Consider the following 26,085-nt stretch of genomic DNA (forward strand, 5'->3'; position numbering starts at 1 on the left):
CCATTCTCTTAGGAGCCAGTAGTCTACCTAATCTGATAGTGTGTAAAATCATCCCCTGCATACAGTCAATCTGATAAATGAACTAAACCAATTTAAAACTAAACAATGTTAAATGCAGGAGAAAACATTGTCATGGTTTGTGCTTCAAAACCACATGAAATAATCAGAACAATAAATGAAAAAAATAAACATAGTATTGACCCCCATTTTTCTTTAAATCAGTGAGAATGGTGTGTGTCCATTCCCTTTAAAAAACAAAATTCAATAAATTTTTCATAATTATAGGATTAAGGTAGTAATCCCTGTCTAATGCCTTGCATCTAATGCCAGCACAGGGAACAGATGCAATGAGAACATATTACTGCTAGGAGCCATTCAGATACTCTCAGACAAGAGCTGGTGATGTGTCAGTAGCATCCAAAATCCATAGGTTCTCTCTGCTCTGTGCACTGCCTACTCCCATCTCAGCCATCTCCTCTCCTCTGTGCATGCCAACACATTAGTCTGAGAATGTAAGTACAAGTGATTCTTAAACTATGGTAGAGTATGAATTGGAGGAGAAAGTATAAGAAATACTGTCAGAATCAATACTTTAGCCCAACCAGATTACATGTGTTGGTAAAAACATTCTGGAAATTCAGCTAGCAACTTCTGGCTTATCTCTTGTCTAGATTCCAATAGGTAATATGAAGTAGCAATTGATAAGTATTTTCTAATCTGGGGTACGGCTGCAAGCATCTAAGCACTGAAAACGCTATGGAAGGTATTATATACAAGAATAACATGTTTCAGAAGAAGAAAGTAATTCCCTATTTTAACTTTTTTCTGCAAAACAGAACAACCCTACTGACCCCCCAACACAAACCTTTTCAATGAAGAGATAAGAGAGTTTGAGATGCTACCGTTTAATTAGGAGAAGAGAGAAGCTCTTAACATCTTAATTCTATAAAGCAATATAGAAAACGTTTTAATAATTTTTATTTTCAGCAAACTGAATGCTCTGTGAAATTACTGGCCTTAGAAATATCAGATAATCTTCCCAATCTTTAGATCCTTTTTTACTGTACTATACCTCCTTAGAACTCACTTGAAGACCTTAGTCCCCTTCTTGAATATTATAATGACCATGAATATGCCAGAAAGAGTCAGTATACGGTACTAGCACTAGTTATCTTAATTCCATTCTTTAACTTCAGGATTCCTCTAAACTTAACAAAAACTTACATACTGTTAACACTTCTCAAAAATCAACATGAGTGAGCCTCAGAAAAAAAAGGAGATAGGTATCTATCACATTCATACTTTCACTTCATGAATAACAGTTTGGCTTCTCTTAAGGAACTTCACCAGATTCAAAAGCTATGCACAAGCTACAAGTGCATTCCATAGCATGCTGTACAATCCTGGACAATCTTTTCTAGAGAAGGGGACTTTTCATAGTGGTGCAGCTCCCCTGTAATCCGCACATACTGGTTTTCACATGAAAACCATGATACAGCAGTGTGTGCCTTATTCTCATCCCAGCCTGCAGCTGACATCTTTGTAGGTCAACTTTTTAACTTCGTATATCTTTGTATTTTTTTTTATTCCTCTCCTTTTTGCTTCAACATTTACATTTAGTCTTATTAGGTACAAAGTTTTATATTAGGGTTATTTATTATCTCTATCCCTCTAACATCTGGCAGTATAAGCTTGGAGTTAGCATGTGTACAATATGTGCACTCAGACTTGAAGGTAGGAAGTGCATCTTAGTCCTACAGATACAATCTAAAAGAAACTTCAGAAAAGAAGAAAAATCTGCAATCAATGTTTAAGTACATTTCTTACATTTTAAGACACTATACATCAGATTTGGGGGAAGCTTCTTTCTTTCAAAGAAAGTTTCTTTCTTTTAAACTTCCCCCAAATCTGATGAATACTGTCTTAAAATGACATACAGGATAAGCTGAAATTTGAACGGGGTTATCACCACTGCTTTCTCTGTTCCTCCCATTATTGCCCCAGCATTTAGACACAGTCTAAATATAATGTTAAATCTTATTTTTATGTACTAGTGATATTTCTGTAACACTTGAGAACTCCTAACACAAAACAGGTACACTGAGCTAAGCAATACAGCCCACAGCAACAATAACTACATAACTATACATATACGCATGAATGTAGGTGTATATACATGTAGTGAGAACACCTGCTGAAGATCTGGTGAGGAATCAGTGACTGGCAGCATACATAGTAGCAGGCCCACTGTGTGAAACTATGCACTGACCAAATTCCCATCAAGGTCAGGCATGCATATTCCATTTTGTCAACAACGTCTAGCTGCTTTCCAGACAGTAGCTACTCAGGTTAGCACAGCTGAGATGAGGAAACAGTTCTAGTAGATTTAAGGGGTCCTTAGGAACAACAAGTTGACTCCCACCTGGGCGTCTGACCTGTGTGTCCTACCCATGCCTCCAGCAGCCTCCCATTGGCAACCCCTCCTCGTGGTTCCTGGGGCTCCCCATGCAGTCTGTAGGGTAAGTCCTTTGTTAAACTTATCCTGCTTAACCCCTTATGAACCTTGAGTGTCTCTCTCCGCTGGTATCTGACCCTCTCTTGTCCACCTTGTGGTCACAACACACATATAAATTATATATAATATTATACATATATATATACACGTGTGCACATGTGCACATACACATACATATATATATATGTGTGTATATATATACACGCACACATATAACCTGCAAAACTTGAGTCCTTTTTAATCGTACTGAAGGCAAACGGTATCAAAGATTTTAAATACCTGAGCAGGAACATGACACTCACCTCACATAATCTAATTTTTCAATGTTGCTCTTACAATCAATTAAAATAGATTCTTTACTACAGTAATTCAATCCTTGTTTCTGCAATGCTAAAAAGCTGAGAATTTTTGTACTCTTTAAAAGTATTATCAAAGTACCTAAACCCTTTAGGACCACCTACAATACCAGTGGATCAGGGACTATAACGAAGTCATACTCCATAAAGATCATACCTCTGTGCATAAACAAATAAAGTTACAAATACACACACACCTACATATACATACATACATATATAAATACATATATATATATAAAAAAGACTATTCAATGTATTTGCCTTCCCTGAGAGACTGTAATTGTGCATACCCACAGGACTGTTGAGTACCTGTGGTAGCATACCTAAGAAGGTGATGTATGTTTTTTATATGTTTAACATTAATTCTTAAATAGTGAAGCTCTTTTAATTTTTTATTTGCATTCTATTCAAATTTTATGGCAAGTAGCCCAGTGTACAGTTCACAGAATGAAAAAATTCATCATATGTTCATTGGTGAAACTGATAAAGTTCGTATTCTGGGAAGAGCAGTTGGGCTCCACTGAAGAGAATGGACATAACCTACCAAGATTTGGCATTTTTGCCTTATTTTCTGCTTTTAAAATTTTATTTTTTCTAAGGAATGTAAAAACTATAGTAAATGATAATGGAGACTGGACTCTGGAACAGTACGTTTGTGCCACAAGTGCATGTATCCTACTGTGAAGAACAGTCACAAAAAGCTACCTATAAAGAAACTATAAATAATGTGAACAGCCAAAATAAAACTCTTAATGTTCACATGCCTGACAGACCTGGCTAAAGCACTGTGTCTTTACAGTGAAAAAATAAACTGATATGGTACAAAGCTAGAGAAAAAAAAGTATGGACACAATATTCTGCATGTTATCAACAAATCAAAGTAGAATGACTTACCACTTCTTCATGGGTAGCACTTTCTACATTAATACCATTAACCTAAAAGCAGATATGATAGAGAGAAAACGATTTGCAATGTGTAAGCTGGCTAAAGAAATAAACATAAAGCCAAGTATGAAACAAACGTGTCTGCAGAACAAGCAAATGTTTACTGACCTGCATTATTGCATCTCCTATGAATAACATTCCTGTTTGGTCAGCTGTGGGATTACAAAAAGAGTACATTTTAATTGAAAAAGGTAGTGGAAAATAATGCTATATTGCCTTTCAGCACTTGGTTTAGCATACTGTTTATAACAGTCATCTGAAACTGCTTTGCTTGTGAAAAATACCAGTGGCACAGCAATCAGTTACCATCCTGTAAAGCTAATAGATTCCTTCCAATTTTAAGCAAATTAAGAGTTACTTTCCATGCACAAAGAACTTATTTAATATGGAGCACAAGTGTAATTTCTCACTAATGAAGGATTTCATTAAATTATGTGGAAAGTGTATTTCACACTTTTCATTAGTCTTCTACAAAAGGAAAATAGGAATTTTGAAAACTGCTTACCAGCTCCTTTCCCCCCAAACAAATTTACAGGGACTGCTATAATTAAAGAGGTTGTGCCTAGAATATAATACCACTCTTTAATATGAAGTTTGAGTTAGCTTTGTTCCTGAGAGTAACATAATACATTATTTCAGTGTGTGATCTGCATGTGTCCTGCCTTGCAGAATTAATGGGAACACTGTAATGAAACTGTAAGGAAAAATAATTCTGTATAGGTACAAACAATGACATTTCCGGAGGTGTACTCACTGATTTTTAAATTTCGTAATTTTTAGTGGAATTTGAGGACATTTACCTCTTGGAATTTAGTACTTAATTAAATGCAAGGCTCTGATCCTACCAAGATTGATGTGGTTAACTTAAGTATATGAACAATCACATATACGATTGTGTAGGATAGGATAGTGAATAGGATTGAAATTCTAGCTGAGGTATGAGAGGATAAAGTCAAAGAGTGCAGGAGGCATGCCGTGCCTACTGTATGAGATTGAGCAGTGAACAGAAAAATACTGTATGTGTTTGTATGAGCAATAATGAAGCACAACAGAAATGGGTCAGCAGCTCAAGCAGCTGTTGTTGACATTCCTTATACCTATGCTATATGGGTTTCAGAAGTTCTGTTTCAGAGTAGTTAGTCTGGTCTCCCAGACTGAATGGTCCCACAGTCCAGGTGAGGCAAAGCTGCCTAAGGAAAGCTACTGCACAAACCTTCACTTTCTGGGATGTTGGCCCCTAAGCGGCCCCTAAGCAGCCCATCCAGAGACGCACCAGCATCCTGTTGTTTGTGCCACACAGTGACATACTCCTGATGCCAGTAGTAGCTATAATGGGCCACATAGGCAGAAGTAGGCCCTACTTACAAGTAATACAATGGTACCTGCTATTTGAACCTCCTTACAGTGCAGAACTTCAACTTCAGTTGAACAAAGGTGTAATACCAGCAGAGTAAGATTTCAACCTTCTCCAGGAGGACACCCTTAATGAAGCAGTCCTGGCCCTCTTGGATATTATTTGGTCTGTGTGGGGGTGATGGCAGGACCCACGCTCCAAATCACTGCAGCAAAGCAGCTGTAATCATACATACTTCAATGGCTGCCACTCAACTAACCTACAGGCCTCCAATATGATGAGGATGTCATGCAGCAGGCAGTGTTGTTTCCTTGAGGGCCTCTCTTCTTGGCTTGTCTGGGAGACCAAAGCAGCTGATGTCACCATTGGAAAGATTTTAACTGGAAATGGTGACACTTGACAAAAGAAGTACAATAAAAGAGAGGTGGGGGCACAAGGAGTTTGAAAAAAAGTTCTGAAAACAACAGAACGGCCAGCAAGAAGGGAAAGCCTACTGAGCCAGGAGAGGTTTGGGTGGAAGATGAGTTCCTGGTGGAAGAGTGAATCATAAAGAGCCAGAGGCTGGTACTTGTAACCGTCCTCGTAGTTGTTGACCTAGCCATGACCCACTACTGCCTAATTCTGGTGCAGCACAGCCATATAATCTTGACTCAGACTTCTGTGAAAACTGCTACATTTTGAGAAAGAGCTATAATAAAATATGCAGATAAGCATCATGCAGTTAAGAAAGTCAAAATTACAGACACAGGTAAGATTGTTCAGATGGGGCTAGTTTGCAGCTGAAGATGGAAGAGGAAAAACACTGACATGAAAAGGTATAAAATCTCAAGAGAGAAAACCAGAGAACTGGAAGATGGTAATTCAGCAACACTGAAGATCAAATCTCTTCCAGGGAACAATGGAGGCTGAACCTTCCCCATCTGGCTGATGACTTCCAGGCCAGCAAAGACTCACTAGGTGTCCCCCAGGGGTAATGAGTACTGCAATACCAATGTATCGTGTGTATTAGCCAATATATATTACAGCTTAAGAGCACAAAGCATTTATATTCTTGCAGAGTCTCTGCACAGTCGTGTGTGCCCAGACAAAGTAACTGAGAGAAGGTGGGTTACAGGATTGATACCAAATGTTCTGTGATCTGAAACAAAACATTGAAAATAAGGACAATTAGGAGATTTGCTCCAAAAATGCAATATTGCTCCAAACCAAAACAATAATGTAGAAACCTCCATGGTTGCTGTAATGGCACTAGCTGTCATCATGGCCAGTGATGGTAGTCTGGCAAACCATCTTTGAAAGTCTCTTATTTTGATTTCAGCCAATGGTCTATAATTTAAAATCAAAGATAGCTTCTAACAAAAGTATTTTGCCCAAATCAAATTGCAAAGACGTGCGAAAAGATGCAGAAGTCATATTATAGGTTACAAGTGTATTACAAATTGATGTTATCTGAAAGACTAAACAGATACTACCCCTTTAAAACAAATAATTCTGCGACCTAGGTGAATGCCAGCTCTAAGGGAATTACTCAGTTTCTCGCAAAAATATATAAATCTACAAAAAAAATTGACAAGAAGCTGCGGTTCAGGGAATTAACCTAGTTGCTACTAAAATAAGAGAGAAAAAGAAAAAGACAGTTCTGTTTCTCTAGGACATATTTTAAATATTGAAGACAAGTGGATATATCATTTAAAACTTCACTGGTGTTTTCACTGGAATTATATGCTCTCTATACAACAAAAACATTTCTAACTTCAAGTAAAATGTTCCAATTTATGTGGAGTCAAGTTTCACTTGAAATAATATGTAATTTTGGTACCAATACCAATAATTTCAGTGATCTTGAACTGAACATGGCCAAAAAAAAAAAAAAAAAACTTTCAAAAGAAAATAAGCACAAAGTAGTTATAAGCAGAAATGTACCAGGCTTTAAAAGAACATTAAATGTATGCTGCAGCAATTAGTGTTAAAACACTTTTAGTCTTCATCTTAATTATCTTTTTTTAAAAAAAAAGCTTTAAAAGTACACTGATAAAATTCACAAATGATACTGCAGTAGGAAGAAAGCATCTGGGAAGTCCAAAGGGAATGAAGTAGATGAAATGATATGAAATTAATCAAATAAAAATTTCTTACTTTTAAGAATGTATCAGACTTGAGACACTTTCCTGAAAGCAAGTTGCCCATCATTGAAGTCACTTAAAAATTCAGAAAGAGTCATGGACTATGTGAAATTATTTTGCACTTGATGAGAAGGAAGAAGTAGTAATTTTTTCTAGCTTTACCTTGTTTGTGTTTCATATTCATTAGGGCTGGAGGAGAGCTGTATTAAATTGTCTAAACTTTGTAAGGTTGTGAAACTGTAAATTTTACAGAACAGATGCTAGGGAAATCCTGACTTACCACATGTTAATTCATGCACAAATCATAGTTCCTAATACAGATTCGATTCTTCAAATAGTTTATTGTGCATATTTTCCTACATTTATCAAAATAAATATTTCCATTTAATTTTTCAAAAATTGTTAAATTCCTGAATTACATAGGAAATATACAAAGCAGTAAGTTCTCTGACACTGTATTAGTTTTGCACAAAAACATGATCAGTTTAAAGCATATGATTAGCTTCATTGACTTTACAAACCTCTCAACTCATAGGCTTAACTTTAAATATAGGCATAAGTATTCACTGCATGAGGAAAATGAAAATCATTAATTAAGAAACCAGATGAAATAAAACAAAGGATGGAGAAATTGGTAACCAGAGTACAAGAGACTCCTTAAAGCTGTACAGATGTGTTTTTCCCTCCTCTCCCATGAACAAGTCAAAGTGTCCATCATGACTGTAAAGATACACTTGGTGCCATTTGTTTCATTACTATACTTTAAGGACAAACAATTTGACATTTCTAATCAATATTTGAAAGTGGAACTCTCTTACTTCAGACATTGAAAAATACCTTGTTGGAAAAGCTTTTTAAGTGCACATGTTCTTTACAGTACTATGTTAAAATCCATTTCTCTGTTTAAAGCAAAAAAAAGGTCCAAATTTCTATTCTTGAATATGAGGTTCCCTCAGCTTAGTCTTCCTCCTTTTCATATGTGTCCAGTTTATCATATAAAGAAAAGCATTTAACTCACTCAATAATAAAATGTGTTTCAAAACACCATGTCATTATTCTAAAGCACGAGGTTGCCCACACTGTAGTAAGTAAACTACTGGTAGTACATGGGAAGTTTTAGGACTTGTTTCCTCACTTCTCTCAGTGCCTGTGGAGCAGGCAGAAAAAGATGGCTTCATGTTATTGAAGTACTGTGTCTGCCTACACACCCACTTAGGAATTCATTTGTAGACCCTACATGTACACAAGCCTGAAGTCTGACACACTGTAGAAATCAACTCAATGTGAGACATGCACAGGAGAAGTGAGGTGAGACAAGTACTGGATACAGGAGTAGGTCAAGTCAGGATGTAGCACGGAGACCTTTGGAGACACCTTTGGAGAGACGATAATAGGTCCTATGTGAATGAAGGAGTGGGATATTCAGCAGTGATACAGAAAATGCCACTACCCTCCTCAACATCCCTGAATGCCTTAGTGGCAGAATGAATCTCCTGCTGACTCACAGCAGATTAGTGATTAGTTACTTTATGTGAGTAGGTTATCGAACTGTTAAAAAGCTAATGCCATCTTGCCAAACAATATTTTAGCTGGTACTCTTATAGCTGCATATGCTCTTGCTTCTACAAAGTTAATTCAAGATAAAACTGTTTTGGCCTGGAAGACCAGAAGCATTTTGAACTTGGACTATGTAAAGAACAGCATGAACTATAACTGTGCAGATAACATAATGACACCTACCCACCATCCAAGTATCTGTGCAAGAGACGATCACTCTTAGATGGAGTCCTCCTTGCAATTTGGCATAGGTCATAGTCATGTGCATGCAGCTGACACCAGGAATTGTCTACAACACCTTTGTCACAGATACGTGCTAGCAATTGTAAACTTCAGATTTTCTTCAATAAAAGAAATACTAATAAAATTGAGTCTTTTTCTGTTCTACTCATTGGGCAGGCAGGGTCTGCACATAATAGAAGGCGGTGTTTTTCTTGTAACACTAGGAAAGTTGGTAAAGTCAGGTCATGGGAGTAGGATCATAGTTGCCTGGAAACTAAATATATGTGCATGGGTCAAAATACAACTACTAATGTTGTTTTTAGCAGTACTAATCTGTGAAATTTTAGGAAACCATGATTTATACCAAAAAAATTGGCACTTCTTTGTTTGCAAGTGAAAGGTATTATTTTGTTAGTAATTAAACATGTGCAATTATTACGACAGAAGAATCTGTGGGAGCATACCAAAAATGTTAAATCATTTTAAGAAATTAATGCAATTAATTAAGTGTGATTTAGTGTCACTCCGTGGTGATCAGAAAGCCAAGAGCACAGATGTAGGCTTTGTAGTCTAACTATGGATTGCTTGATTTTACTTTGTTTCCCTCCTCCTCTCTGCTGGCACATAATTCAAAATAGAGTTGTATAGCTCTTATTTATTTACTCTCTCAAGATTACTGCAGAGCTAAGAAGCTACACAAACAGAAGATAAACATATAAAGGCAACTAGAGGACAAATATAGGAATCTGTAAAAGCATGAGAAAGACTTACTTGACATAATATTGCCAAGAAAAAGGGGAGAATACTATATCTAAACACAGCAAGTTCTGAGTTCACATTACTATAAAATAAATCTGGGTAGTAAGCCTTTTGCCTTATCACAATAGCCCGTAATTGCATCAGATTCCAAAAGCTAAGCAGGATTTAGGCTGGCTGAATACTTGGATGAGAATCCCATAAAATAACTGCTGCTGCAAAAGATGATGCTTTTTGAGTCAGTAAGTTTTGCTCAAGCCATGAATTCATTGTTAAACTAATGCCTTACCATGAGGGTAAGAGAAAGTATACTTCCAGAAGAAACTATGCTATTTGATATAAGACTGTTGAACACTGGAATTAATTTGCTCCCAATAGATTATGTGGAATTTGAGATGATTTATCTCTTTTTACACTGACCGAAATATTTGTCTCAATAATCTACCCAAATTCCATGCTAGCTAGTGACCTTAATTTCTGCCTTTATTTCACTGAGAATACCAATATTGTGATTTTCTCCATTTCTTGTAAACTACTGCTAAATAAGTTGATATTTTTTACTGAAAAGGAAACAGCTGTTGCTCTAAGAGAGATATTTAACTCAGAAGAATTACACATATTCCTGGCTTACAAAATACACTGTGGAGTCCTTGAGTACTGCTGTTACTATCAAAGGAACATTTGCAAAGGTGCATACAGGAATATATGTAGTATACTAATAATGATCATATTTGTTCAAACACAACTAATTTAACATGGCATTAACATATTAAGGAAGTATTTGTTGTAAATAAAGATATCCTGGATAAAAACAGGATTTAGCATAAACTATAGTTTGATTTCCAGACGTTGATTCTTCTCAGAATTATTCTTCATACTCTATGCTACCCATATCATTTTCTGGATCTTTTTTGCTGTGAGAAACCTAAGCACTGTTTTTCTAATTCCCGGTGCCTAGAATGCAATGGGAGCTACAGTGAGATGGGAACTATATTCACAAAAAAAAAAAACAGACCTCATGAGGAGCAAAGAGAATCTCACATTGAGAGCAGACAGATTTTCATAGCAGTTTTTGAAGAAGACTTACACAGCAATTAAGAATAATAATCCTCCCAAATCAAACATGGATATCTCATCCAGAAAAATGTAACTGAGTCAGGTTCCACTGGGGGTGGGGGCGTGAAGAAATGGTGGTCACTTCTAACCATATATACTTCAGATTGTTAGTGTCATATTTACTATGGTCCTGTAACAAAAATGATTTTCTCTGTTCCAGTATTATTACCATTTTTCTTCCCTATTCTGCTTTATTCATTTCTAGCTCTGTTTATCTCTGTGATTTTCCATCTCTTTTTCTACTTATTTTCAGTGTGAGTTCTCTCATCCCATTCTCCACTCCATTCCCTGGAATGATCAGCAAGCTTGTAGTCAATTCTGATACTTAAGACCATCTAAGCTATTTTATGAGATCTTTTACAGAAATAGGCAGCTTAAGGGGAGATTTTACAGTTAGCTCATGATTTCAAAGCCTGCTTTATTGCTGTGAATGGCTAGAAATTTCTTTTTTCAAATGAGAAGTTGTTTTAATTCTAAAAAAATCAGAAAACGTCACAAAGGCAAATGTAACAGGGATGAATCTGTTTTGCAGATGGCTTTGCTTTTGACACCGGCTTTGCTTCTTCACTATTTCCCTTCAGATGATACAAGCAAAAAAGCAGGTTTTCAGAATAAATTATTAGAACATTCTACTAATAAAAGTGTTTTCCCCTATATGGCTGGCACTGAGTCCAACTTGAAAGGAAAACTACTGCAACAACAAATTTATAATATTTTTCACTGCAGACTATATCAATGGAACAAATGTTTTCTTATAAACAAATATTGTTTTATATTTTATATAAGCCAAAAAATAAACGGAGGCAAATGGGTAAGTGCAATTAGCAACCGCAAAAGCATAGCAACTGGCATCAAGGAAAAGCATAAACAGGAGACAATTTTTTCCTTAACTTTTAAAAAAATTAAAAACCCAAACCTTTTCCTGCCCTGCTGTGACTTTTAGAAGGCAGATGATATTATAACTGTCCTCTGTGTCTCTTGCCAATTTCAAAAAATACCATTTTGATACTAAATGCCTAATAACTCTGAGAGCCTATATTACTGCCTGAATTTGCCATTTTTTTTCTGATCTGGTGGGGGCAATAAGCTCTATGCATTTCAAAACATAGAAGACATGTGGAAAAGTCCTGGGGATGACTCCTTTTTTTTTTAATTAAATGTGCTTTGCATATCAAAAGATGTAACAGGAAAAGCTTTACAGTTCAGTTAGATTTCTGCCCGTCTATCTTTTAGCACTGACTAAAAGAAAAATTATTAAAGGCTTTTGTATGATTTTCTCATTGCAAGCCGGTTTGTGACATCAGCTGCATTGACAGTTTATCAGACGATCTGTGTGAAGTGTCAACACACACTGTGATAAAATAGACTAACTTTAGACCTACTTTAGGAAATTAGGAGAAAAATGCAAATAACTTGAATTTCCTGCAGAAGTCCAGGTATTTGTATGTCTCATTATCATATTCTTAAGCCAAACTGCTAAAAATGTGATTCTTTCAGTGATTTCCAAGCAAATAATATTCAGTGTGAAGTCAATGAAGAAATACTGAGACACATGAAGTTACCTTTTTAGTTAAGGGAAGGGGTTTAACGTAACACAGATTATCTTGTATTTGTTGCCAGCAAAGAGAGCCCGTATGAATGTTATCATGGGTCAGCTGATGAACAGTAAATTCTCATCTCATTGTAATTCATGTGCCTCACCCAATAGTGTTGAGTGGTATAACTTGTGAATGTGTGATTATGTGAATAAATTTGTACTAGAGGAAAACATTTTCAGTTTTATCCACACTTAGTAAATCAGTTCTTCCTCATCTGACTTTGTCTTTATAGAAAAATATCAATACTAGAAGTTAAGAAACATAAAATTGGAACTTTAGTCATGGAAGTACTTAAAACTTCACTTTTTCAAGGAAACACATGGCACCTAAGATGGTGTAATGAGAAACACAGCATCTATTTTTTTAATATATCTTTAGAAAATTTGAAAATGCTACATTACTACTGTTATTTATTATTTGAGATACATTCCTAACTATAGCCAGTAAGTTCATTATTTTTGAAAATAAAAGTAAAAATACTCCTCTATTGTATAAGGACAGAAGTAAGTAGCAATAAGTAAGTAGCAAAAGCAACAGTTACAGTTGTGAGCAAGCTATGTTTATTGTTAAACAATAAAAAAAAGTTCTACCAGGCAAGAATAATTAGGACCCCATTAAAAGTCAGTGCAAACTTAGTTAAATTGATAAAAATGCAGCATTTCTAGGAATATGGTTAATAGTATCAGAAAGTCTTTACATGTTACTCAACATAAACCTGATAATATTTTAAGAATGAGTACAATATTTTTCAGTTGAAAATAGTTGCACACATTTTAAAATTAATTAATCACTTGGTGAATAAATTGAGGAATGCAGTAAAATGTAAAGGAAGATGAATCTGCTCACATAATTGCAATATTCTAAGGTGTAAGGTTAGCTCTAATAGACATATGATTAATATCACAGGTAAAAAGCCTACTGAGCTGAACAGCATAATATAAAGTCAGACAAGTTATGAATATGTAACATTTTATATAGAAATAAATTAAACGCAAATCTGATATCTTCAATCTTTTCTTCCAAAATAGGTAACTCAGTTTCCATTACATACCATTATAGAATGCAAAAAACGTTGTAAAAGCTGTAGATATGAAAATTGGAAAACTTACTTGACAAACTGAGGTGATGCCAGAAATAGCAGAAGTATATACATTAAATGAGTTATAAGGAAAGAAGAGATATATTTCCTAAAATAGCCTAAAAAGTCTTTAATTCATAAATCAGTACAAGGAAGATAAGAACAGTGGAAAGATCAAAAATAGAACTTTTCTGAAATTGCCAAAGGATGTTATTAAATTTCTCATATTATTCCATATGACACTATCTCCCAGCAGAAGGATCACTACATTTGCTCTTTCCATCAAATATACTGTATGATTCTTGGTTGTGCTTCTGCCCCAAAATATCTGCATGAATTTTCTTCTGAATTTAATCGGTATCTTTCAGTGCACTGTGAGTCTGTATTACAGACCAGAGGATGCTTTCTGTCTAGCTGCTTGCTTCTTCAGCTTCCACACTAAAGCACCATGGTAAAAGCAAGCTCCAAACCCAAAGTCCAAAACACCATCCATCTTCAGAAAGATTTCAGGTGGTTCTCTCCTGAACAAATGATCTGAGTGAACACGTATGGTCTAGGTCTCTAATTTGCCTGCATGGAATAATTATAATTTTTTTCTTCTACCTGGACTGTAGTGGTAATAAATTCAAATAGTAACTTCTATTTAATTAGATTTCTGAAGTTCATGAAGGAACTATGTTCAACCAGAGGTAGGTAGAAGAAAGAATAGGAATTGTTCATATCAGTGGTATCCTAACGCAGTAGTATATTCACTGAAATGTTACATGGAAGAGATGATAATTAAAACAATATATTGCATTTTGATACCTTTCTCTATTAAGATTAAAGTATGTGAATGATAACTGTAATACTGCAAGTTCACTGAAATTACAGATGATGGTTTTCAGATTTAATATCGATCTTTCGTTTCATAAACTGCAAAATGCACCTTCCAAAGTGAATATTGATCATGAAATACATACAGAACTAAAGTACAGTATCCAGAAACATCTTTACAGAATCACAGAATGGTTCAGGTTGGAAGGGACCTCTGGAGATCATCCTGCTCACGCAAGATCACCTGGAGCACGTTGCCCAGGATCCTGTCCAGATGGCTTTTGTATCTCCAAGGATAGAAACTCCACAACCTCTCTGAGCAACCTGTGCCAGTGCTCTGTCACCCTCACAGTAAAAAAGGTTTCCTCCTATTCAGATGGAACTGCCTGTGTTTCAGTTGTCTTTCATCCTGTCACTGGGCACCACTGAAAACAGTCTGGCCCCATCCTCTTGACACTCTTCCTTCAGATATTTATACACATTGATAAGATCCCCCCTCAGCCTTCTCTTTCCCAGGCTGAACAGTCCCAGTATATGAGAGATGCTCCAGTCCCCTCATCAGGGGATTTAGTAAGCCTTTGCTGGACTCACTCCAGTAACTCCATGTCTCTCTTGTACTGGGGAGCCTAGCACTGGACACAGTACTCCAGGTGTGGCCTCCCCAGGGCTGAGTAGCGGGGGAAGATCGCTTCCCTTGACCTGCTGGCAATGCTCTTCCTAATGCAACCCAGGATACTATTTGCCTTGGCCACAAGGGCACATTGCTGCCTCATGGTTAACTTCTTCTCCACCAAGACTCCCAGGTCCTTCTCTGCAGAGCTGCTTTCCAGCAGGTCAATCCCCAACCTGTACTGATGCATGGGGTTATTCCTCCCTAGGTGCAGGACCCTGCACTTCCCTTTATTGAACTTCAGGAGATTCCCTCTACCCATCACTCCAGCCTGTCCAGGTCCCTCTGAATGGCAGCACAGCCCTCAGGTGTCATTCACACACACACACATGTATATAAATATACACATATATAAAGCCTCATTTCAGGAAAGAAAGAAAGTGACTGTGTAAGTCTGGAATTGGGCAGCTAGTTCACTCTTTCTGTTTTTTTAGCCAAATCAAAGAAATGAAAAAATTTTTTATATCAGCCTAAAATGTGAATACTTTGATTTTCTCTCTAAAAATGTGTTTTGAATTCATCAAGCTCTTAAATCCTATAAAAAGAAAATTAAAGCAAATTCCACAACAAAACATAATTTTCAAGTGAAACATACAAATACTTCATTCCAATTTTTCTTTTCCTGGGGAATCATTTATAAATAATTATAAAGCATACAAATATTTCCAGTATCTTCTTAAAAACATTATGTTCTTAAAAACATTTCTCAGATCTGATTTTAAGTATATGCCTGTTCACTTAAGCAAACAACTAAAAATTAAGCTTGTGCATCCTTCTACTCAAAGAATTCTTTAGTTACCTCAGTAAGTCCCTTGTTTCAGCATTTAACCCTCAAAACAAATCCCATTATCATATATTACTCTAAAGCCTCAACTGTAGAATTAATTTATCCATACACTTTTCACTAAACATATAGTGACTCCATATCATTGCAACTTAAGTATGTGTTTAATTATTATTTTGAATAAAAATATATTCTTCAATCAGAGATCAAACTACTTCCCTCTTCTTGTTGATTGCTATTAAACTGTTCATAGAGATGTTCTTTCTACCAACAGGTAATGAGGCCCCTGTTGGTGCCTGACTAGTCTCAAAGATGCAATACTGAAAAAGAAAAAAATCCTAAATGCTAAGAATGTTCTACTCGGTCCTGTCAAACCAAACGTAGTGCTGGAGGCGTGGATCTAAGAGCGAGAACACTGAGTAGATGTTATGTTATCTTCAGATACCTTTAGCTTTCCAGTAATAAAGAAAAATAACATGGGCAAAATAATTAAAAATAAATTGAAGAGAATAAGAATAATCCTGCAAAAATACTAAGTCAAATATGTAACACTATACAATACAAATACAAATACTAATACAAATATGTAACAGTGTACAAATATTAAATACCGTGCAAGTTCTAATGTCTTATGTTCAACTAAGGCCTTTCTTCTGTTCAACGAAGGACTCATGTTCAACCTCCATCTTCATCAGTGCAAGGTGTAACACAAGCTTTTGATCCACTCTGACTTCCTTATGCACACAAGCACCCCCATCTGGGCTTAACTCATCCTTAAACTTGACCTTGTTGGCCCACTGGAGTCAAGCTCCTGGCTTCTGGCCACTGACCCATTCAGCCTAGCCTTGGTTACCTCAGCTGTACTACCTTTGTGAATGACTGGGGTCAACTCTGAAAAAATACTTAGGGAGGAAGTAGCACATGTGCTTCCATATTAAACCATCTTTGTTTGGCATCTATGTGTAAATGAACCTGTCATAAGCCCTTGACAAATCCACACTATGTCCTCTAAACAGAAGGCCCTGAATACAGGCAGCTAGGATGTGGCATTTGGTCATAGACACAATCTGTGTTTGCAGAGTGCAAGGTTTCAAGCCAAGAACGTTTCAATGGCTGAATGTCCTGAGTTTGTTCCACTTCTTCCATGGTACATGCCATTTTCAGTCAGAAATGGACTAACCACATAAAATAGAAGTTTTTTCAATATAGCAGCATGTGGGTTATACATCGCCTTACAGAGCACAGAAGGTGGGAAAATGCTTTCAAAATCCAAACTATCCCTCTTCCACCAAGTTGTATTTAATTTTATTTAACTATTTTCATCATGCCTTAGTGAGCTGAACTCACTGTTCTGTTTCTGAAGAGATGAGTCTGTTTCATCATTGTTGCTTGTCTGACTCGACATGTTACAAGAGATACAGGCAAAGCTCACAGCAGTAGTCAGATTATTACAGCAGTTCTCACAAAAATGGAATGTTCCATCAAGGTAAAAAAAATGTGATTGCTAGCTTCATAATTCTACAACATAAAAGAGAAATTTTATCCTTGACTGGTATAATAAACTGTTTTTACAACCCCCCCCAATACTATATGTGATTAAAAGTCAGTTATACATACAATGAAGTTATTTTAAAGTCCACGAGGATTTACAGCCTCCAAAAGTTCATAAAGACTCCCTAGTCATTTAAAATGAAAATAACAGATAATAGGGAGAAAGATAATAGGGAGAAACATAGAAAAGATCATGCAATTTAATTCTTACTGTGTATAAGGATTTTAAGGGACATTTAATGGACCTGACAACATTTCTCATAGGTTCACTGTGCATCAAATAAGCCTAAATGATCTGATTCCTTTCAACTAGCCATGTTCAATAGTTCAATCACCCATCTGTAAGAAAAGGAATCTATACTGGACTGCAAAACTACTGCATTCTTTACCATAAATTAGCTGTTAATACTGATTATGATAACAATATGAGTAGTACACATCTAGAAGCTATTAGCAAAACACAAAGTATTATGTAATGATTCACTCAACTTGAAGTCAGCTTCAAAAAGGAAAATAAAGGAAAAACAATATTGTATTACATCTCCTCAAAGAAAAAACTAAGAGAAAGTATTGATCAATCTTGGAAAATTTTAGTTAGAAGCTTTCACATTAATAGTTAGTATATTTTCAAAAACGTATTTTGTGAAATTACTAGTAATGTTGCTTACATTCTGAGTCAACTGGAAAATCAGACACATGGGCAGGAACAACAAATCCTTGTTTTGGAAGTGAAATAGTAAGCTATAGGACACTTTGAGGAGCCCAGTAAATAAAGGACCACTCATTTCCCATGTATTTACTACTTCATTATCAAGATTTTTTTTTTTTTTTTTAGGAATATGACTGTTCAACTCACCACATATGTGATGCAGAGTTTACAGTCTGTTTCCACACAGTTTGTAGTTTCCATGTAGTTCCAGTCTATCTGTAACTGTCTATCTATGACTGTCTAATTACTGTCCATACGTTTCCATATAGTTTGTTCTTAATTAAATTTTGTTCTAAAATTTTGCAACTAGGTAAGTAAGCATCTGTAAGTGCTATATTAATATCTAAGTTTCATGCTTCATATTCCTGTCACTGCATTTCTTTAGAAAGATCTAAGAAGTATTCAGTTGCTCTTAAATATTTAGCAGTTTAAACTATCCTCTTTTTATTAAAGAAATACAAACAGCTGTTATTACCTCTGGAAGAACATGTCCCATCTTTGGCATTTTCCATGGTGTTGCCTTTAGCCTTCCACAAGTGACTCATATTTACACAAAACTTAGCAGTAAGGATTCCTGTGTGATCTAATTCCAGACAGTATTTTGACATAGCAGAGATAAGCACTGTAAAGATATCTAGATGGCTAGTTTGAGAAGTAAATAATTTCTTATATTAAAATCCCTACAGTTTTATAAGATTATATTCCATCCTTTCCAGTTTTCCTGAATGCCTACTCTTTTTCCTAGTTACTGTAGCAGAAATGATTTTATTATTACCCATTTTAGGTTTTCCAATCTTATAATTAACAGATGATTTGTAAGTGTTCCTGTGTTTAAGCTTACTTATACTTGAGGAAACATATATTTGCTTCTCCTTAAAGTGTGCAATTTAATAACTCTGGAAAGATATCTGTATCAACCGTGCTGGATTAAAATGACTCTGAAGTTAAGTATACTGCTTCTGTTTTGAATTTATAAATGTGTTCATGTTTACTTGTTCTCATTTAGAGACTGACATAGTACTTCTCTCCTTCTGAAATCAACTTTAATAAAAGCTTTGGTGGTATGAAAAAATGCAGTATGTTTGTTAGGACAGAACACAGAAACCACAGAGAAATGTAAAGTACTGCGGTGACGAGGGACATTAGCAAAACTTGCTGTTTCTTAATACTGTTGAGAAGAGCACGTATTCAGACAGATTTCAGGGCATTCTTACTGTGATTCATAATATATGAGACATCAGCCTCCAGAACTGAATGGCCACTTAAGCTTGTATTTCAGAAATCTAGGGTTATGCTTTTGAATTGAGTGTCTGTATATATTTCAGTGAACTTGTTCATGAAAGTCATATTCATCTGGAATATAGTGAAGTAGGGTATCTTCATCTGGAAATTATAAACAGAAAGATCACAGCTCCTTGAGGGGCCTCCTAGATAGACAAAAATTTAAGAATCATATTTATTACCACTGTTGCTATAGAAGTGTTTGTGTTGAATAATTAAATCAAGTAAATTTGAAATCCCCATCCTATATCAACGACTGAAGTGTTCAGCTGTTGCTTAGGTCAATACCAACTAAATCACTTCCTTTCTTCACCTATAATTAGGAAATTTAAAGAGAGCATAAAGACAGCTGACTAATTACATTATTTAGGACAGCAAAAGCCTTGCAAAGGTACATACCAGAGAATCAACTAATTTAATATATTACACTTCCAGCTTTTGGAACTATAAAATAATACTGTATCCAACCAAAGTAAAGTTGAGTGATTTTGCCCATGTTTCCATACAAAGGGTGTTATCTCATTGCCACCTTTCATGTTAGACTACCAGTTTCACCACTATTAGTCTCTAGAATAACAGAAGTTCTTGTTAATTTATTCACATTTTGAACACATAGCTGTTTAGTTAGAGATAACTCTGCGTGGGTCTCATCTCTCCTCATGCTTAACGTATCCTTTTGTTATATCATTATTCTTTCATTACATTTCATTATATCATTATTCTTTCAGAATTTTTTATATATTATATATTTTTTTATAAATATGCACATATATATGTATATAATATACATGTGTATAAATAAATAGGGAGAGATAAAAATGAAAAAAAAAGAAAGCATGCACATATGTATAGAACTACTTTTCCTTTAAATAGTAGTATTAAACTGTTTCCTGTAACATTAGGACATTAGAATCTTGAAATTGAAATCTTTCCTCAGGGTCATCTATGAGTTACATTTGGACATAATCTCTTTATTAGCTTTAATTACCAATTAAATATCCTGCTATCAAAATAATGCTGTGAACAGATTTTGTTATTACCTTTTTTCTAAACAGAAAACCAGCAACATTTTGAGATTTCGATATCATCTCCAAAAAAAGATTTGCAGAAAGATTTGCAGTATGTGAACATTCCAGACTTCCAAGTTTTTCTCAAAACCTTTCATGCTTTTTAGAAATATTCATTTTCCAGAAGAAAACAAAAAAGAATTGTTTTCTGTTGTGCGGGCATTCAGTAACCAGAATGGGGGTGCATGATACGAAGTGCCACAATAACCATTTTGATCACATGTCTATGCTCCTGCAGTGCTACATCTTTTTTTTGCTAATCACAAATACAGTTAGGTTGGAAGGTACCTCAGGAGGTCATGTTATCCAACACCCACAGCAGTGGTGCAGTTAATGCATATACTGCCTTCTTTATACCTTGTTAATTGGGTCAGTGTCTTCATGCAACTCACTGATTCAGCCAGGATCAGCATTGTCTCTTATTGTAACTGCTACTCATTTTAGAGCTTTCTTGGACAAAACATTACAAGATCTTACAACAGGTATCTTCTGAGAAGAGACTCTCAACTCTGAGGTAAACTGTTGACCCCATAAAATTGTTGGTGCACTAGTTACTCTACAAATTGATACAGATTTCCAAAAATTACCTACAATGTACAAAATAGTGCACATAACTATTTGATATTCAACCTTACAATAAACTTTGATTTAAAGTAGTGTGTCCTAAAAGAGCAGTAGATATCTTTCCTTTATTTGTATTTAATTGCCTGATCTACATTCTTTAGACCTGGATGCTTATACTTCTCCTTTTAACTATATATTTATTTTCTTTGTGTGATTTATTATGCTATGCATTAGAAGCTTACTATTGTTCCATCTACAATTGATATGAAAATATCTGTTCTCTTCCTCACTGTAGAAACAATCCTAAACAATAGAATCTTAAACAACAGAAACAATCATAAAAAATATTATATTGATATATATAAACACAAGTACTGTATGTGTAAGAAACTTAAAGCACTCTTTCCAATAGGATATTCAGTATAGCCAATATATTGGGTATTCATTAGATATCAGCTGGAAATAGGTTTCCAAGTTTGGGTATTACACTTCTAGCAAAATGTGGACCCACTAAAGAAAATGCAGAGAAGAAAAAAACAAGCACAGTCTGAGATCTAGGAAAGCATGAAGCTGAACATGGTGCCAAGTAGAAAAAAAATGCTCAGCCTCTACTACACAAAGCAGGAAGAGAGTCTGATAAGCTAAAAAGATGATGCCAAAAACCTGATCCCAATGGCTCTGAGTCCTTTAAGGAGCACAGCATGTAATGAGTATCATTATATAGTGTTCTGTCTTTTCTTGCAGAAAAGGTTATAAGAAATGGACATATTCTAGAGAAGACAGGAAATATACAGATTTATTGTAGAAACATGGTAAGTCTTCAAATATTTAAAGGTTGCTTTAGTGAAGAAAAGAACAAACTAGTCACCATGTCCATGTCCACCAGACACAAAAATATGACTTTGTTTTTGATCAACTAAAACCTTTATTTCACCTTGCAAGGTGCTGCCTATCTTTGTGTAGTTCATTATTCCCACCTACGTGCAGTGGTTCCACTGAACTGACCCTTTATTTTTCACAGTTCTACAATTTTTCAAGATCGTTCCAAATTCTAACACTACCCTGCAAAGGAGGTTTCTTTTGCAAATACTTGTCAATGTAATAATTAACTGGGTTGGATTATACTGATTTATATCTTGTGTTATCACAATAAAAATAAACATTACAAATCACTCTCTGTTTGCTACTAGGCACAATAAGTCATACCATATGGCAATGAATTACTGTGTCGGGAAAAATATGCTCGATTCATATTATTTTATCCTCTGGGTTATTAAAGTTAAGTGTATCAGTAGATTTCCTATAACATAGTTGTGTTTTCATGATTAATGTTAAATGCTATGTTTATGAGACACAGTTGTGTTTCTGCTGTAAAAAGTGTATTTTCTAAAGCTAATATTGACCAGTAAAATTTCAAGTACAGGTCTTAAAGACTTGAAAAGATTATAGATTTTAAATTCAGCACAAAGACATATGGAGCACTTGGACATTTATAGAAAGGCTTAAAGAAAGTGTGATGCTGAAGGAATGATCCATAAATGTATTTTAATTCTGTGTTCAAAGAACCTTTAATTTTCTCAAGAAAAAACAATGTATACTATAGTACTATATATTTAAATAATATAAACATATATTTTACCTGCTTGGTCTTTAAATATTTTTGATATGACGACAGGCACTTTGTGCTCAGCACCACCCTGCAAAAGATGTGTATTAACCATGAGATCTCAATTAAGGCTGTAGTGAACTATTTATACTGAAAATTAAAAGAAAAACAAACAAGAAGTTATCCATACCTTTATGCTTAAGCCCAAGCCACCAACTGGTTGTCTACGAAGTGTAACAGTTCTGTGCTTTAAAAAATTGCAGAAAAAATAAATTCAGGTGAAAATATGATATCTGAACAAGCATATAAAATGTCTTTGATATTTTTTTTTTTTACTTTTTAAAAGTTACTTCTCAAAGGTACCCTAGAATCTGGGTGATCAAGTTTATTTCTGAGGTATGATTCAAGACTGACTTCATAGGCACTCATTTAATTCCCTTACCATAAAGGTCTTTAACACTGAGAGCAGAACACTTTTATATTGTGAATTCTGCACACAGATTTTTAATGTTTTTTTTCTATTACTGAAGCACTATTCTTCCTAGATGGAAATTTTTACATCCTTTTGCTTTGACAAATATTTTTGTGAAAAAACTATATGAAGAGATTTGAGATGCAAATTTTTACAGCTGAATTATTTTCTCTAGCTGATCATTTTTCAATTGCAAATACCAGTGTTTTCTAATCCATATCTTCAGGCCTATGTGAATTTTCTTGCAGGATATGCTTCTCATGATTATTTTCTTGCATTTTCTGTTGAAGTGCATAAAGAAGATACACATTTATCAATATTTTTCTATAGTAACCTATCATATGTTTAATACTATACTGAATTTGACATTTCATTCATGTGTACCTCTCAGTGCCTGACACCATAATAATGGAACATGTATCTTCACTTCATCTGTTGACAGTAATTAATAGTTGAGCAGGACTTTTTTAGCAACATGCTGAACAATACTGCATATAATGTTGATTCTCAGCACCTACAACAGTAACTACTGAACATTTAAGGTAAAATATTTTTCTTTTTATTCTGTATATCAAAAATCTCATATGAGATTACTCTTACATGTAAATTTCTGATTGGGCATTTTATGATTTCACTAATTCAGATAAATGTGAATTTTGATGTTCAACAGTTAACCCCATACCCAACACGTTATTTATTTTTTCTAACACTCAACTTAGCAGACTTGTGACAATATTGACTTGGAGGAAAGGGCAACAGTAAGTCATACATTTCAGTTTGACTTTAAGAGGGTAAAACTAAAGCATATAGTTAAAACTTAAGAATACTTACTTGCATTTTTAAAATTTATCTTTTCTGTTCCCATGAATATTATACTACTCCAGTCTGTGCTAAAATGGAAAAGTATTCTTTCATGACATATGATAACTGATTTAATCAAAGGTGTGTATGATTCAATCTCAGACTATATAATTCAGCTTTAGTGAAGTATGTGCTATTTCAGATTATTTCATTGATTCTTCATTTTGAATTGAATCAAAACTTTTAATCAAAATAATCATGTGTACTGAGAAAGCTCGGATCCAATCTGATTGAGAATACATGGATATCTACGTTTAAAATCATTGACTCATTCCCAAGAGCCATTTTTCTATGACATAAATCCTACTCGCTTATTTAATTTTTTTTCTTTCCCTGCACCTATACTTATCCCCTCTAAAAAAATTATCCCAATATAATTCATTGTACAGAAATGATGAAATAAATTATTTCAGAGTTTAGATTACTTGAGCATTATTTGGCAAGAAATGTACATATGCTGCAAGGATAGCTTTTGCCTTTTTATAATAAAAAAACAAGCAAGATATTGTCCACTGGCATTTTCTCCATTCAACTGTAACTAATACACATATTTTATACAGTTGACAGATAAATTTCAACTGATAAAACTGATTAGATTATTCAATTCAGAGCCCTACAAGGCACTCTACTCGCATAATAGTTTGTTATAATTTTGATATTTATATTTTCATAGCTTATAGCATAGGTCATTATGTAGCTCCAAATACTCCTATTAAAAAATATTTTCACTGAAAGATAGATTTTTGTTAGTGATTTTCAATTTTCCAAAAACGGAAGAGTGTATAAATGCAGAAGAATAGAAGAAAGCTAAAACTGGGTCAATATTTAAAACATATATAAATTCATTATATCACAGGGGCTTAAAGGTCAGATGATCATAATTTGTCAACCAACCACCTGTTCCATTATAGAATAGCAATCAACCCAGCTCATAAAAATTTAAAGGAGAATAATTTTATGGAAAACAGAGCTTTTCAAATTAAATTAATATTTGTTATGCAGTTTCCAGTCTTAGTGACAGGTACCAGTGCTGTAATAACCCACATAAGGCACCAATCTGACACCACAAAAATGGTTAAAGAAAAAAATAAAACTATGCAAAATAATATGGCATATTTTAAATGCATTTAAACTGGCTAACTAAAAGATTCCAAATCAAAATTTAATTAAGATAAAGTCATCAATTAAGTGGGTATGCTTCTGGTAGGGTAGTGACAGTCCCTGGATTATTAAAAAAGTTCAAAAAATTAGTGATCTGAAAGAAAATCTAAATTAATTGCAATAATGTTTGTAGGTGACACAAAGTGAGAAGTAATGATCACCAGGACAGATTCTGAGTACACAGTTATTTTGATGATTTGTTAAATTAGAAGTTACAATACATATTTTAATACAAGCAAATAAAAGATAAATTCTTCTTGTAACAAGGAAAACAAATTCCATAAATAAATAGAGCAGAGCACTCTATCTGGAAAAAGGTGATTTTCCAAAAAAAGTGAGTTCTACTGAGTATGAGAAAAATCTGTATTCCTAAATAAAACCACAGCCAAAAGCACTAGTGTAATCCTACATCATTAGGTGACTATTAAGCAGGAGTATGGACACTTAAATTATTTCTGTATCTGGCAGTGGTGCAAACACTTGAACGAATACAGCAAGTTCTGATAAGCTCATTTTGAAAATGATAACACACAAACTGGAGAGGCAGCAAAGAAGAGCCACAAGAATGCCAAACAGCTTGAGAGGTTTGTCTTGTAGTGAAACAGATACCAGGACTTGAACCTATTTAGCTTTTTTAAGCATATTTCAGGGATGATCAAGCACAGTTTTAAGCAACTTCCTTGGCAGAAGAGTGAATCTTACAGACAAATATAGTGCAAATTTCAGTGACATGAAGTTGAAAATAGACACATTCAGACTACAGACACAACATTTTAAACCTTGCTACCAGGGTAAACCATAATTGGAATTTAAAATAGTGAACATTTTTAACAATAATATGGCCTTTAGACCTTAAAATGAAATGATATTTCTTTTTTATCTTTCTTTAAACCATGATCTATCATGTTATTTCATGAACA

The 26,085-nt window shown here is 34.7% G+C and overlaps 1 protein-coding gene across 1 annotated transcript in view; it reads right to left on the bottom strand.

The window, feature by feature from the left end:
* The window catches only part of SNTG2 (syntrophin gamma 2), a 174,858-nt gene that overhangs the window by 130,328 nt on the left and 18,445 nt on the right, over window positions 1-26,085 (bottom strand). Inside the window, exons 3-6 of the mRNA XM_064508091.1 lie at window positions 22,862-22,918; window positions 22,705-22,762; window positions 3,928-3,971; window positions 3,769-3,810 (exon numbers count right to left, since the gene is read on the bottom strand). Coding sequence (XP_064364161.1) covers window positions 3,769-3,810; window positions 3,928-3,971; window positions 22,705-22,762; window positions 22,862-22,918 — 201 coding nt within the window. The remainder of the gene's footprint in view (window positions 1-3,768; window positions 3,811-3,927; window positions 3,972-22,704; window positions 22,763-22,861; window positions 22,919-26,085) is intronic.

The sequence above is a fragment of the Dromaius novaehollandiae genome, chromosome 3 (genome assembly GCF_036370855.1).
Source record: "Dromaius novaehollandiae isolate bDroNov1 chromosome 3, bDroNov1.hap1, whole genome shotgun sequence".
Taxonomy (NCBI): Eukaryota; Metazoa; Chordata; class Aves; order Casuariiformes; family Dromaiidae; genus Dromaius; species Dromaius novaehollandiae.